Source organism: Branchiostoma belcheri, unplaced genomic scaffold (assembly GCF_001625305.1).
Source record: "Branchiostoma belcheri isolate BF01 breed outbred unplaced genomic scaffold, Haploidv18h27 scaffold80, whole genome shotgun sequence".
Lineage (NCBI taxonomy): Eukaryota > Metazoa > Chordata > Leptocardii > Amphioxiformes > Branchiostomatidae > Branchiostoma > Branchiostoma belcheri.
This window is the reverse complement of record NW_017804465.1, coordinates 1251871-1265428: the sequence shown is the minus strand read 5'-3', so window position 1 is coordinate 1265428 and position 13558 is coordinate 1251871. Positions and strand designations below refer to the sequence as shown.

Here is a 13558-nt window from a genome sequence, read left to right as displayed (position 1 = left end):
GTAGATAGATAATTCTAACGCCCTATTGTACCCAGAACCTTGCCTATCTATGTCATAGGATGCAGACACGGTTCTGGAGAGTCTTCACTTATCCAAGGGCGTAGATTTGCCCATGGCACGGTTCTGGATACGCGTCCGTTCCAGCATAGATAGAGCACGGTTCGTTACGTACAACAATCCCCCAAAACTAAACGTTACTTATATCTGCACCATATATATATAGTGTGATTAAAAGTTCTCACGTTTCGAAAGTCGCCGGGCGGGAGCTTCTGGCTGTCCGCGGAGTCGTTGAAGTTGAGTACAGAGTCCAGTATGAAGGCGCCCTGGAACTGTGCCGAGCTGATCCCGACAAACTTCAGGTATTTCACCAAAACATCGCTCACGTACGCGCGGCTTCCGCAGCCGAAGGTCTGGCAGGCAGAGCCTGGTGTGGCTGGGGAATCATCAAGGCAAAATCAGCATTATGACCAGTAGAAAGTAATGCTGGCAAAATCTAAGGCTGTGTTGTATCCAGAACCGTGCCTATCTAGTTCCATGCCTGAATTGGTACAGACCCGACAGATAAACAAGCAACTGAATAGATATGAGTCACTGACAAGTAGGACTTGAAACATCTGACAGTTTTCAAACTCTATCCAGTTGCTTTAGTAACTGTTTTCTTGGGCATGGATTTCGCATGATGTTGCAAGTACACTTTATACACTGTATATACTCACTCGTGTCTTTCTCCTCAAAGTCGAACGCTGAAAAGATGATAGAGTTGTACTGTATACAGGGCCGGGCCGTGATGACCCGGATTGCCTCCAGTAGTGCCGCCATGCCCGACCTGTCAGCTATAGACTACAGCCCAGCCTTGTTAGCGTTAGTTAGTCCGCTGTCCAACATCCGCTACCTCGCTTGGTGAGCAGACTACATGTAAAGCTCACAAGGCTGGATTCCAGTCTATGGCAGTATACTCTTCAAGAAGTGTAATCTTAAAGAAAATATTTCAGTTGCCGCAAGACAATATCACATTGGCCAGGCAGTATCCATGAGCTAGACAGTATCCATTTGCCTTCGGTGGTAATGGATACTACCTCGCCAATTTGATACTGACTGGTAGCCTGCTTAAACCAGACCTATTATAGCTCCCGAGTCCTATACCCTCTATTTACGACGTAGGATGTAGGACTCGAGAGCTATAACAGGTCTGGTAGCCAGGCTAACTGCCTCACCGAAAGATCTGCTTGAAGAATAAAAGATGGACTTCATGACTTACTCGTATCCTTCTCCTCAAAGTCGAATGCTGCGAATATGATAGAGTTGTACTGTATGCAGGGCCGGGCCGTGATGACCCGGATCGCCTCCAGTAGCGCAGCCATGCCCGAGCCGTCTGCGCACACGCCTGGCGTGTCCGGGTACGTGTCGTAGTGAGCGGCGATCAGGATCGGCCGGTCCAGGTTAGTGGCGGTCCTCGAGCCAGGCCACACTCCGATGAGGTTCCTGCCCTTGACCTATAATAGAAAGGGATGGTTGGATCAGTAAAAAATTAGCAGGTTGGTGAAGGAAGTCTACACACACGCCCGGGGTGTCCGTGTAAGTGTCGTAGTGAGCCGCGATCAGAATCGGCCGGTCTAGGTTCGTGGCGGTCCGGGAGCCAGGCCACACTCCGATAAGGTTCCGGCCCTTCACCTGTTGGAGAAACGGTGTATATACATAATCAAAACTATGGAGTAAGTAAGATTACATACGAGTTTGTAGATGCAGTATACATTCCTCTGGTAGAAAACCTGTAGGTTATGCTGTCAATCAACTTTGAAACCCAAACATACAGACCTAAACCACCCAAAACAATATTTCCGTCCCGGAAGGATCCATTAATTTCTCCACCGTAATCTTCCTCTGTTATCTAAATGCAGTACTTTACCTTGGGGTTATCCGTCTCGAACTCCTGAGTGAAGACCTACAAATAGTGCTTTGGAATCCAAACATACGAACCTAGCACAAAGTAGAGCCACCCAAAACAATACCCGGAGGAAACTAGTCATCCTGTATATCTAGTATGCTATATGCAGTTTACCTGTGGGTTATCCGTCTCGAACTCCTGTGTGAAGACCTGCAGGTTGTGCTGTACGAAGGTGTCGTACGTGAACTGTAGCGCCGACTGCTTCCCGATGCCGCTGGTGCGGTGGTTCCGGTTGGACGAGAAATGGTCCACCAGAATCTTCCGCAGGTTTTCCGTGGTACTGCTTTCACCAACAGCGGTACCTGGGTGGACGGAAAGAGGCACTACAATCAATCACGTTCCTATGTAGAAGCCTGTGACTCTCAGGGGCTGATATTGTAGCCTCCGCAGCAGGCTTATAGAACCGGGGGTTTGGTGGTCTTCGGCTGTTTTCTGATTGAAAAACGGGGGTAATTCAACCAACCAGGCCGGCTATATGCAATCAGAAAATAGCACACAAAAGCTCCCAAAGACCATGAAGACCCCCAAAACCCCCAGTTTTTGACATGCTATGGAGGCTAGGCTGATTGGGCCTCCTCCCTGAGAGCTTGTGGCCATAGACCTCTAACATAGACTTTGTGGTGGAACCGGTTGGACGAGAAATGGTCTACAAGGATCTTCCGCAGGTTCTCCGTGGAACTCCTGTCGCTAGAGACGGTACCTGGGAGGGGCGGTCAGCGACTTTATGGTCGACAAGAAGCACACTACGGCTCTGAAATCATTCACACTTCCCTGCATACTAGTTGTATATTTTACACATATTTCATCTTGTGCATTGCATATATTGTGATCTTGGTTTTTTCATGGTTTGTTACAGACTGTTCAGCCTCTACCACACATAGCAGACCATGGCCCCCAACGTTCTCAAGACCGTGGCCGGGATTCTTGAGAATGGTCATATGTGGTGGGGTCTCAGTAGACGAGTTTTGCCTACCATTCTGTTAAAGTATTCTGTGCCGACTATAAGTTTTTAAAATAAGGCCGGAAAAGTAATCTGTAATATCATGGATTTCAGGCTGCTCCATACCCAGGGCCGACCTTGGTTAGCAAGTGGTCGGGAGAAAAATGGTGGGAGGGTTCTGAATGTGTGACAGGGGCTTTGCGTATAGCTGACTACACTTATGAAAGGTCACATCCCTCCCTTTTTAGGCAATGGGGTGGAAAATCCAGGTGCCAGATCAAGCAACTACAACCACATTCGATGGATTGGAAGGCCGATGCTAATAGTGCCCAAACTATAGTGCTATAGTGCCCAAACTGTGGCAAATTATTACAAACGAGACCACAGTGTCCCTTGCCTGGCCTTGCACCGTCCCAGCGCCTGTAGTTATAGGTCGGTGGACTTTCAAAGGTCAGTGCGCCAATTAAGGTATTAAGGTGTTTCATGGTGTTAAGGGGGCCTTGCGGTATTATACCTCAAGGTAATTGCTTGTCTGTAAAAAGTTACGCCCCTTTTCATGTTACAGAATATTATAACAGAACTATGAGTTTTCACTAGATACCTTTAACAACCGACCCTCACTGCATTAACAAATTGAAATGTACAGTGAAGATGAAGTCTTGCTTTGAGATACCAATTTTTGCAGTAGTATGTAGGGTTGTCAATTTTGGCAGTGGCTCGCGAGGCACTGCAACTATGTCTACCCTGCAATTTCGTTTCTTGTTTTCGCTTACTATGTACGGTTTTCGTCAAAATACCTGCATAGTACTTAGCTTGGAATAGCTAGCTATGATTAGCTTGACGCAGCGACGATTTTCGTAGTGACTAGTTCTACACACATTCTTGAGCTAAACACAAACTTACCACCCATGACCATCAGCAGAAACCCAACCGCCAGCCAGTCGTGCAGAGCCATGTTCAGATAGCGGCGGTACACCAGCTTCAGTACGGGCTACTAACACTCAACACGCTCAGAACAAAACGTTTTTCACTACGGTAACCTAAAAATCCGTGGTGAGCCCTGCACAGGCTGGCGCCTAGTCTCTGCTGAGCTGGTGATCGAGAGTTGAAAATCCGGTCTTTTTGGATTTAGCTCGCTGGCAAGGTCATAACGGGTCAGCCTATATATAGGGGACATGGGTGTTCATGTAGAAGAAGGCGTTTGCCTGAATATAGCGCTTATATTTTTGAGGCGACGTTTCCGTACAACACGAACTGAGGACATGTGTGTCAGACTAGTGTAAGTTAGTTTAATTGAAGTAATAAAGATTCCGTACTCGTTTTCTGAGGCGTATTGGTGGAGGGGGGATACCTAAACAGCCGAACGAGGACTCATAAAGTAACGATTAATTTTTCTGCATCAACAGGCCCGTGTCTGGAGCTCAGGAATCCAAAAGGTCGGTAGGTCAATAGTTGCTTCTTTGCGAGTAGATTAAAGACACCAAAAACTATTTCAGGTGTACAGGTAAACAGTTTATTGTCGAGAACAAAACAGTGATGTACATAGTTGTGTGAACGATACAGATATAAAACTCCCCCAAACTAACTCGTCAAGTCCTAACACAGTTTATAATCATAGTTGCAGTGGATAGTTGGTTCCCGTGATTTTATCTGTATTCATCAATTAGTGAAAATTGCTGTTTTCATTTTCCATTGTGTGCAGAGATGTGTCTAAGTCACAACGTTGATTGAAGTCTTCTCGGTCATCTGGGTGAAGGGCTGGTAGGTGCGCCTGAGTACAGGAGGGGAAAAGATCATGATTTAACAAATTGCAAAATGGATGGATGAAGTATTGTACAGTTATTGTACATAGCACATACCCAATGAGTGAAGTACAGGTCACACAAATAAATAGTTTGTATGTTGGGTTAATATTTTGTCTTTTGACATATAGTGTTTCAAAAGTGTCCAAAAAGCTGAGAAATTGTCACTAGAGAAAGAACTATGCTGTAATGGAATCTAACTAATGTAAACTAATCAAACAAGCATCATCATCATTCATCGACCCTTTGGGACGGAGTTAGTTGGACAAGTACTGTAGTTCCTTACTTGACGTAGCAGAGATAAGCTACAGTCGCTATCAGCAGCACCAGTGTCAGAGCGAACAGGACAGCCAGGGCAGTGTTCGACTGGCGGAGACCGACTGTAGGGTCTGTATGGGGATAACGGGAGAGTGAGAATCCAGTTAAAACGAGCATTTGGGCGTTACATGGCAATAGACATAGCTATAATTATGAACAGGACAGTGTTCGACTGGCGGAGGCCGACTGTAGGGTCTGTACATGTGGGGAAAACGGGAGGTAATGGTTATGATATTCATTCAAACGTTCAATTGGGCGTTACGTGTCAATAGACCAAGATTGATGGACAATCGAATCAAGGGTGTAAAAGTGATTTGATAATTCGTATGGGAGTTGGAGACGTCTACGTATAAACTTTCTACATCGGTAACGAAAATGAAACTCATCTGACTGAAGTTTAGCCTGTGTACCATCCGGATTTTGCTCAGCTACGCCAGAGTTTTTCTAGCGATGCGGAGCAAAATCCGTACCATACGTCCGTACCAATAATAGGGTTAGAGCGATGTATTCAATCGTAAACAATTGCAATATACGATATCTGTTCATGTAATGGTAGGTTAAAATACAAAGTTAAAGTATTCTACATAAGAATCTAAGGACCAGCTTCTTAACATGTATCTCAAGACGGATAAGATAAAATGTTAAAGCGAATTATCAAGTAGTTAACGAAATATTTTTCTTAAGGACAGGTTAAAGCACAAACATATTCTACGTCCAAATCTAAGAACCGGTTTACTGTGTATTTGATGTAAAGGATATTAAGATAAAATGTTTCCCCTTGCCTTCTGAGTAGGCGATGTTGAACTCCTCCATGACGTCATCAGTACTGTCCTGCATCCCGCTCAGAGAGCCGAAGTACACCAGACCCCCGGGGAATCCGGTTACCTGGGATATCAAAATGATCAAGACAAGGCTTTTATGGAGTTTGAGCTTATGTCCAATAATATTTATTATGCGTTAGATGTCCATGTTCTTCCATGGCGTCATCAGTGCTGTCCTGCATCCCGCTCAGAGAGCCGAAATACACCAGACCTCCGGGGAAACCGGTTACCTGAGATATCAGCGGCAAGAGAACCACGTTTAGGTTAGAAATCTCAACAATCGAGGAAATAATTTCCAATGTTCTCTAATGCATTCTATATGTTCATGTGGATCTGAATTAAGTCAAAGTCAAAGCCCATGGTACTTCTACAGCATTTGTGCAATACGTAATCTTTTGATAGTTTGTCTGGCTCTCATCTTCTCTTAATTTTTTGTCGCCCTAAACTGAGGGGAAGCGTGATGCGAATGCCCTACAGCTCGTGTTTATAACCAAGCACAATGGGTCACCCCTACGACAAGTGTGTTGGGTTCTTTGATGTGTGGAGGTTATCAAGTTAGCGATCAATATCTTAAGATTTTTTACTGGTCCCTACCTCCCCGTTCACAGTCCACCTCTGCAGCAACGTCGGGTCGATCGGCTTGGCACCTTTGGTCACGTGGCTTGGCTCGGCCAATCGGAGGACGAGTCTCTTGTTGTCAGCGTTGTACCTGCCCACAACTACAGGGGAAATAAAGGCATAAATCAGCATTTGCTGTAGGATCTAGGAACAAACTTGCGGACTACTCTTTATCGTGTTAGCCAACGTAGTCAGAAGATTGTCAGATGAAAGATTGTTAAAGTTAGTTAGGTTAAGACATTAGCAAAAGTTAGGCATGGTTTCGGAAGTTTTCCAAAGTTTACCAATTAATGCGTTTTCTTTGTTGGGTTTTCTATTTTGTAATGCTTTTTGAGTATCCTGTCAAGAGTTTTAAATTTCAGATTTAGTGATGAACGGTATATCTGTTTCTATCAGACCTCTCAGGAAACATATGTTTCTATATCTAATCTTACAGAAATAATCTCCAAGATGGCAAGACGATTTTTGGCGGCTGCAAGACAAGAAGTTACCATTTGCCACATTTGGCGTAAAAAAGATGCCAATACAAAAAACGCCTAAACACGCATCAAAAACAAGCTGATGCCTAAACCTTCGACAATATTACAGAAACATGTATTTCGGTCGGTTGTAGCTTACCGTCCAGAGGCACCTGTAGTTCAGAGTTCACCATGACTCCCTCTACTGCCAAATTTCTATGGGACTCCTTATCCTCACCGATCCGAAATTCAGGGAGCGAGTAGGGGAGCCCCTTGTGATCTCCCTTATACAAATAGGATAGTTCCTAGGCAACTATACAGTCTTACAGAAACACGTTCTTACCATCCAGAGGTACCTGTAGTTCTGAGTTCACCATGACGGCCTCCACAGCACCGTTCGGTTTGACCGTGTCGATGTCGATGCTGAGGGAGAAAGTTTCCTCCTCCTTTCCCTCTCCAAAGTCAGTTTCATACTCATGTATCTGGATCGGTTCTAGCTTACCCTAGGCGTCGCTACAGCCTTACAGAAACATGTTCTTACCATCGAGAGGCACCCGTAGTTCTGAGCTCGTCATGACAGCCTCTACTGCTAAACTGCTACCGTAACGAAATTTAGGGCGCGAGACTATGGGAGTACCTAGGAAACTACTAGTCTACAGTCTTACAGAAACATGTTCTAGCTTACCATCGAGAGACATAAGTTGCGTATCAATACAGAAACATCATTATCTATTTCGGTCACTTTTAGCTTACCATCGAGAGGCACTTGTAGTTCTGAGTTCACCATGACAGCCTCCACAGCACCGTTCGGTTTGACCGTGTCGATGTCGATACTGAGGGAGAAGGTCTCCTCCTCCTTTCCTTTCAGCCGCCAGGACTTTCCTGTCAGCGCTATCCCGCTCTTCAGGAGGTCTGGGGAATCGTTGAACGGGTCTGGAAAACAAGAAACAAACTTCATTGTTATTTACTTATTTGTTTATTTATTATTATTTATTTTGAGGTTTCCTCCTCCTTTCCTGCAGCAGTCAGGCGCCAGGACTTCCCTGTCAGCGCTATCCCACTCTTCAGGAGGTCTGGGGAATCGGTGTACGGACAACGAAAAGGTGTGAGAAGGCAAGGTTCCAAGTGCACTCACGGCCGAGTTCAGCCTAGCCTCTACCAGGCTTGAGGAGGCGGCTGGAAAGAGTAGAAATCGGCCAAAATAGAGAGATAAGCATGCCAAGGGAGTTTGGCCGTTGAGAGAACAGTTGTGGGGCGGCGAACTGTTCTCTCAACGGCCAAACTCCCCTGGCATGCTTATCTCTCTATTTCTACTCTTTCCAGCCGCCTCCTCAAGCCTGGTAGAGGCTAGAGTTCAGCCATCTCACAAGTATCACAACACATTTGCATCGAGTTACCAGGACATTCTGTTCCAGTAGACATTGGACACCGAACAAGACTACTTCCTGAGAGGGGTGAAAGGGGCTATTTACATCAGGGCCCATCACCCCTCACTCAACCGCGACGGGGGCCGACATCGTCTACCAGTCTACCATCGTCTGCCTTTGACTCAGTTCGTGTTGACGTCACACTTCAAAGAAGCCACGTGACAATCCTCACTGGGTCAGTCTACTGAGGAAGACCAGAGTGACTGGTCGAAAGCTCTAGGTCAAAGAACTTCTTTGTGTTGGATCTAAAGTTTGAACTTTAAACATACCGAGGCACGTGTCCGGATATGTCGCCATCTGCATGACAGTGGCGATGGTGGCGTCTGTCACCTTCTTCAGGAACGCCAGGTTGTCGGCGGTCACGTGATCCGTGTCGTCACAGGGTTTGTGGAAACACTCCTGCATGTAGCCGCGCTCCTGGGCTGGGGTAAAAAAAAAAAAGGGGAAAAATATTGAGTTACGTGCCTGAAGAAAGAAAATCTACGGTTTTTTTTTTACGATACGCGGAGACTATCCAGAACCGTGCCTGATCCTAAACCAAACCCATTCAGGCATAGGCCTAGATAGGCACGGCTCTGGATCGTCCACGCGTATCGACTACTGTGTCTTGATCAAATCCGATTTGATTTTGCTCTAAATTATATTTTTTTATGCGCATCTTTAGAAAGTACATGTAGTAATAATGTTATCTTGGGAATCTACTATCGTCTGTAGTTAGTATAACGTCTCTACTATTCAATACGGAAAGACAAATGAATCTATACCAACCAGAATCAGTAATGTGTATGGCCCGGAGGTCGGAGTCGGCTACCCAGAAGCTGTAGTGATCTCCGTGCGTCAGTTTGTTGTAGACGTCCCAGTACGGGTCCAGTTCGGCCGGGAGATCTTTCTCAGGCATGTGCAACAGCTTTAAAAAAATAAAGAGGAAGGAAAAGAAGAGAAAAAGATTATTGAAATGCTGCGACGGTCTCTTCGTTTAAGTGTAGGTTTAAAAATAAATCAAAGAAAGTATGCCGTCGGAAGTTCGGGGCTTCGATACCCTTTTCTCTTTTGCTGTGAAAATTTTCGTGAATGACATCAGATATCAGTAAATCTGAATGTATCTTGTATGCTGTTACCTGGTTCTTAAACTTGCTGTCCGGCAGGGCCTCCCAGGCCGAGATGTACGTTTTCTTTATTCACAGCCTATTTCTATACAGGACCGGCGATTTGGGGACCGCCTGTCGCCCTCCTTAGCACAACACAGACTGGTTCCACAATGAGGGTAGACGCCAGTTAATTTTCCCCACTTTTCTTTGCATATACATGCACAGGGGGATAACTGCATACAAGACGCCTTGTTGTTACCTGGTTCTTGAACCTGTTGTCCGGCAGGGCCTCCCATGCCGAGATGAACTTCTGGTACAGCGGCGAGTCGAAGTTCCGCCCGACCAGCGCGATGAAGTCACCCCTGCTGCCGTCAGCCTGGATCCGCGTGTAGGCCTCCTGCAACCCCGGGGCCTGGAGATCGAATATTTGTGTATTTTGGTCGCTTTTTTATGATCAAAGTAACAGCACCATTTTTGGTCACCTACTTCCTTCTAAGGCGGTATACCAACATCAAAACTTCTTTTAAAAGCCTAAGACTCCCATCTCCCACATTTTCGAGTCTTCGTCATGTTTAATCGTTTTTCCAGTTACTCATATGTAAGCGCTGACTAGTAAGTTATGCTAAGGCCATTTTGGTGATGCAGAAGATGGGTGATGGATGTCACTCAATAAGTCAATAATTAACCTTCTCAAGTTATCTAGTACATGTAGTATAGTTTGGATAGTCTATGACTATTGTTTACCCTTGTGTCTAACATTCTTCTGCGCACTAACGTTTAACGTTGTAAAGTTAATGGTATATGACCGTTTGTTGCAACTAGGTTTTCTTTCCTTTTACTCATGAAGAACATTAACGCACCTCCTTGAAGCGCTCCTCCTCCGGAAGACGCTGACTGTCCTCGGTGCTGTTGAAGTTCATGACGGAGTCCAGCACGAAGGCTCCCTGGAAGTCGTTGGAGGAGATGCCGAGACTCTTGATGTAAGGAATCAGAAGCTCCTTCAGGTACTTGGCGCTTCCGCAGCCGGCGTTATGACAGGCGGCGTGGTCCAGAGTGGCACCTGCAATTAAAAAAACTCAATTTTACGTTTTTTTTTAGTGACAAATATGCAGATCTAATGGCATGTTGGCAACTCGCCGTGTGTGTCTTCATCACCTGTGAGCTTCACTCCACTGTACAGTGAGGCAAGTTGTGCCTTCCCGAGGGTACAACATCGGGCATGCCTGGGGATCGAACCCGGGACTTCATGGTTCTAAGCTATCTACCTGGTCAATGTGACTACTCTGTTGTGGTCCCTTAGGTAATTTGTATCATTGACACAGGCATTGAGAATACTGTCTATAGTGACCACATAGACCAGAGTGATCGTCTTGGGCACTTTGACTGCATAAATTTAGACAAAGCACACTTTATTAGCATTGGCAGGCTTAAAAAACTGAATTACCGCTAATTTACAATGCAATATCAAATTTCTCGGTGGATCAAAGACTAGGGAATCATTCAACTTTACTCACTTTACTTCACCTCGAAGTCTAATGCTGCGAAGACGACAGAGTTCTCCTGCATGCACGATCGTGCCGTGATGACCCGGACAGTTTTTTGTCATTGACACAAGCATTAAGAGAATCCAGTCTATAGTGTATATAATACTGTGTATAGATTTTATCGGTACCCCGAGTGGTGTTCTTAGGCAGTTTTGACTGTATCAATTTTTACTCACTTTCCTTCACCTCGAAGTCGAACGCCGCGAAGACGACAGAGTTCTCCTGCATGCACGATCGGGCAGTGATGACTCGTACCGCCTCCATTAGTGCCGTCATGCCGGACCCGTCCGCGCACACGCCCGGGGAGCCGCGGGCCGTGTCGTAGTGAGCTGCTATCATCACAGGACGGTCATCTGGTGTTCCGGTATTCAGGCCCGGCCATGTCCCGATGATGTTACGCCCTTGTACCTGAAAATATAGCGATCAATGGTCTTAAAACCGGTGCAGAGGCCAAGTGGGTAGAGTGCTCGCCTTGCATTGACGGTAGGTCGTGAGTTTGATCCGCGACCGAGTCATACTAAAGACTGGTACATACTGCTTTCTCTGCTTAGCATTTGGGAAAGAGTATGGGAGTTAAACACACAGCACTACGAGAGGACTAGCCCCCTTCCTTGTACCTGTGAGAAGCAATAGATGGTCTTAGTCTATATACTGGCCCTGGAATTTACTGGAAACCCTCTAGCACCAAGGCTAGTCCTGGAGCCGAGGAGCTAGCCTGTATACTGGCCCTGGAAACAGTCTGGTATCCAGGCTAGTCTTTGAGATGAGGAGCTAGCCTGTAGACTGGCCCTGACAACAGTCTGGCACCCAGGCTAGCCCTGGAGCCGAGGAGCTAGCCTGTATACTTGCCCTGGAAACAGTCTGGTATCCAGGCTAGTCTTTGATCCGAGGAACTAGCACCTGGAGATAGCAATCGTTGTTTTTAGGGCCCCTGGTCTGCTTTGTTAATTCTTACTCAAACACATTCCGATGTGTTTTCAGACAGGAGTCTAAATCCCTCCTGCTATAAAATTGTAACATGATGTAACCCAACACCAGTTAACATGGTGACTGACGTTTGGTTCAGGACATTGACGTTATTGGCTTGGAGAAGAGGAAGAAGAGGAAACAGAGCAAAAACCAAATGTTTCCTTAAATTCGGTAAACATGACAAAACTTACGTCCTTGCTGTCCGTGTCGAACATCTGTGAGAAGACCTGAAGGTCATATTTCCTGAAGGTCTCCGTGATGAAGGTCACGGCGTCCTCCTTCCCGCCAGGACTGGTCACGTGATGGCGGTCGGACGAGAAGTGGTTGGTCAGCAGATGACGTAAGCTGTCCGTGGAGCTGTCATAGTTGGTGGTGGTGCTACCTGGGGAGAAAAACAGGACACAAATACAATATTGTTTTCCTTGTATGAGTATTCTTCTTCTGTCACTGCGTAGGCTTATGCAAATTATTGGTTGTGGTCGAATGGTGTTCATTTTACAACGGAAGTTTTGCTTTGCTTGAATCCAATTAATCGCGTCGGTAAATTTGCGCGTCTGTACTAAAATGTCATAAGTCGAAGACTACTAGTCTAGGAGAACAGGGGGATTTTTCTGATCGTCGTAATATGAAAACAAATACATAGTGATACGTGCACAACATCAAGAACACACCTATGTCACTTTATAATCTGTCGTCTTCTATTTTCTTACTATTGTATAGTACTATTATGTCCTGTATACCGAAACAGGGTCAGTCAGTAGGTCAGTAGTTCGAACACACCTTAGCCACATTCCCCACATTCAAACAGGTGGTTTTCAGATAAGAGTGATCGAAAACCTTGTTGATCAACAATTGTTTATTGTAACTTTATTTTGTCTGTCATGAACACGATAGCCTCCACCTGACTCCTTTGATAGGCGTTATGGATAATGTAAAATTTGGCAAACATATGGTCAGTAATTGACCAGGTGAAACCGTGATAAGAGTATCGTTTCCCCTAAGAAGTCATCACCTCCCCTGGCCTGTTTTTCTCCCTCTTTTTGGCTGAATCCTACAACTTTTCAACCCGCTGTGTTGTTGTGGAGATTTAGACTACGTACATGAGATGATGAGGTCTGAAGACAACTCAGACAGCTAAAGGCAGACGTTTAGCGTCAGAGTTGTTAGTGACTGGAATGCTCTACTACAGTCCGTAGTCGACTCAAAAACAGTCAACGAGTTTAAGACACGGTACCGGTTAGACAAACATTGGGAGAGTATGAAGTACAACACTTGAGTAAAGTTTGAGACCGGGATTACTACAGGCAAGCCTTCTCATCCCAAAGTTGGTATCAAGGTATGAAGGTAACTCCGCAGTGTTCTAAACCCACCTTTAGCTACAAGCCATGAGAACGCCAGCAGCAGACTGCAGACCCAGAACCGCATCTTGGACCTGTTCTTCCGGTATCTCTTCTGCACGTCTGACTCCGCGCAGGAGTCTTTTACTCCTTCTTTTTTCCCACCTGAGAAAAGCGACGAAATCCTGAAGGGACGGAGCGCTCGCTTTCTGTGGTGTCTCATCTGGGTAAAGGTAGTTAGCCTAGTAATTATCTGGCTGTAACGCATCAGGGTAGCAAAAGAACCGGTTT

The 13558-nt window shown here is 45.7% G+C and overlaps 1 protein-coding gene across 1 annotated transcript in view; it reads right to left on the bottom strand.

The window, feature by feature from the left end:
• The window catches only part of LOC109486460, a 17116-nt gene extending 3558 nt beyond the window's left edge, over positions 1-13558 (bottom strand). The window contains exons 1-19 of the mRNA XM_019790289.1: positions 13301-13558; positions 12122-12312; positions 11138-11369; positions 10278-10477; positions 9677-9829; positions 9098-9236; positions 8599-8751; positions 7656-7835; positions 6421-6545; positions 5788-5890; positions 4974-5076; positions 4605-4656; positions 3789-3876; positions 2547-2645; positions 2060-2247; positions 1561-1671; positions 1259-1493; positions 717-833; positions 243-433 (exon numbers count right to left, since the gene is read on the bottom strand). Of these exons, the coding sequence (XP_019645848.1) occupies positions 243-433; positions 717-833; positions 1259-1493; positions 1561-1671; positions 2060-2247; positions 2547-2645; positions 3789-3876; positions 4605-4656; positions 4974-5076; positions 5788-5890; positions 6421-6545; positions 7656-7835; positions 8599-8751; positions 9098-9236; positions 9677-9829; positions 10278-10477; positions 11138-11369; positions 12122-12312; positions 13301-13535 (2895 nt within the window). The 5' untranslated portion in view covers positions 13536-13558. The remainder of the gene's footprint in view (positions 1-242; positions 434-716; positions 834-1258; positions 1494-1560; positions 1672-2059; positions 2248-2546; positions 2646-3788; positions 3877-4604; positions 4657-4973; positions 5077-5787; positions 5891-6420; positions 6546-7655; positions 7836-8598; positions 8752-9097; positions 9237-9676; positions 9830-10277; positions 10478-11137; positions 11370-12121; positions 12313-13300) is intronic.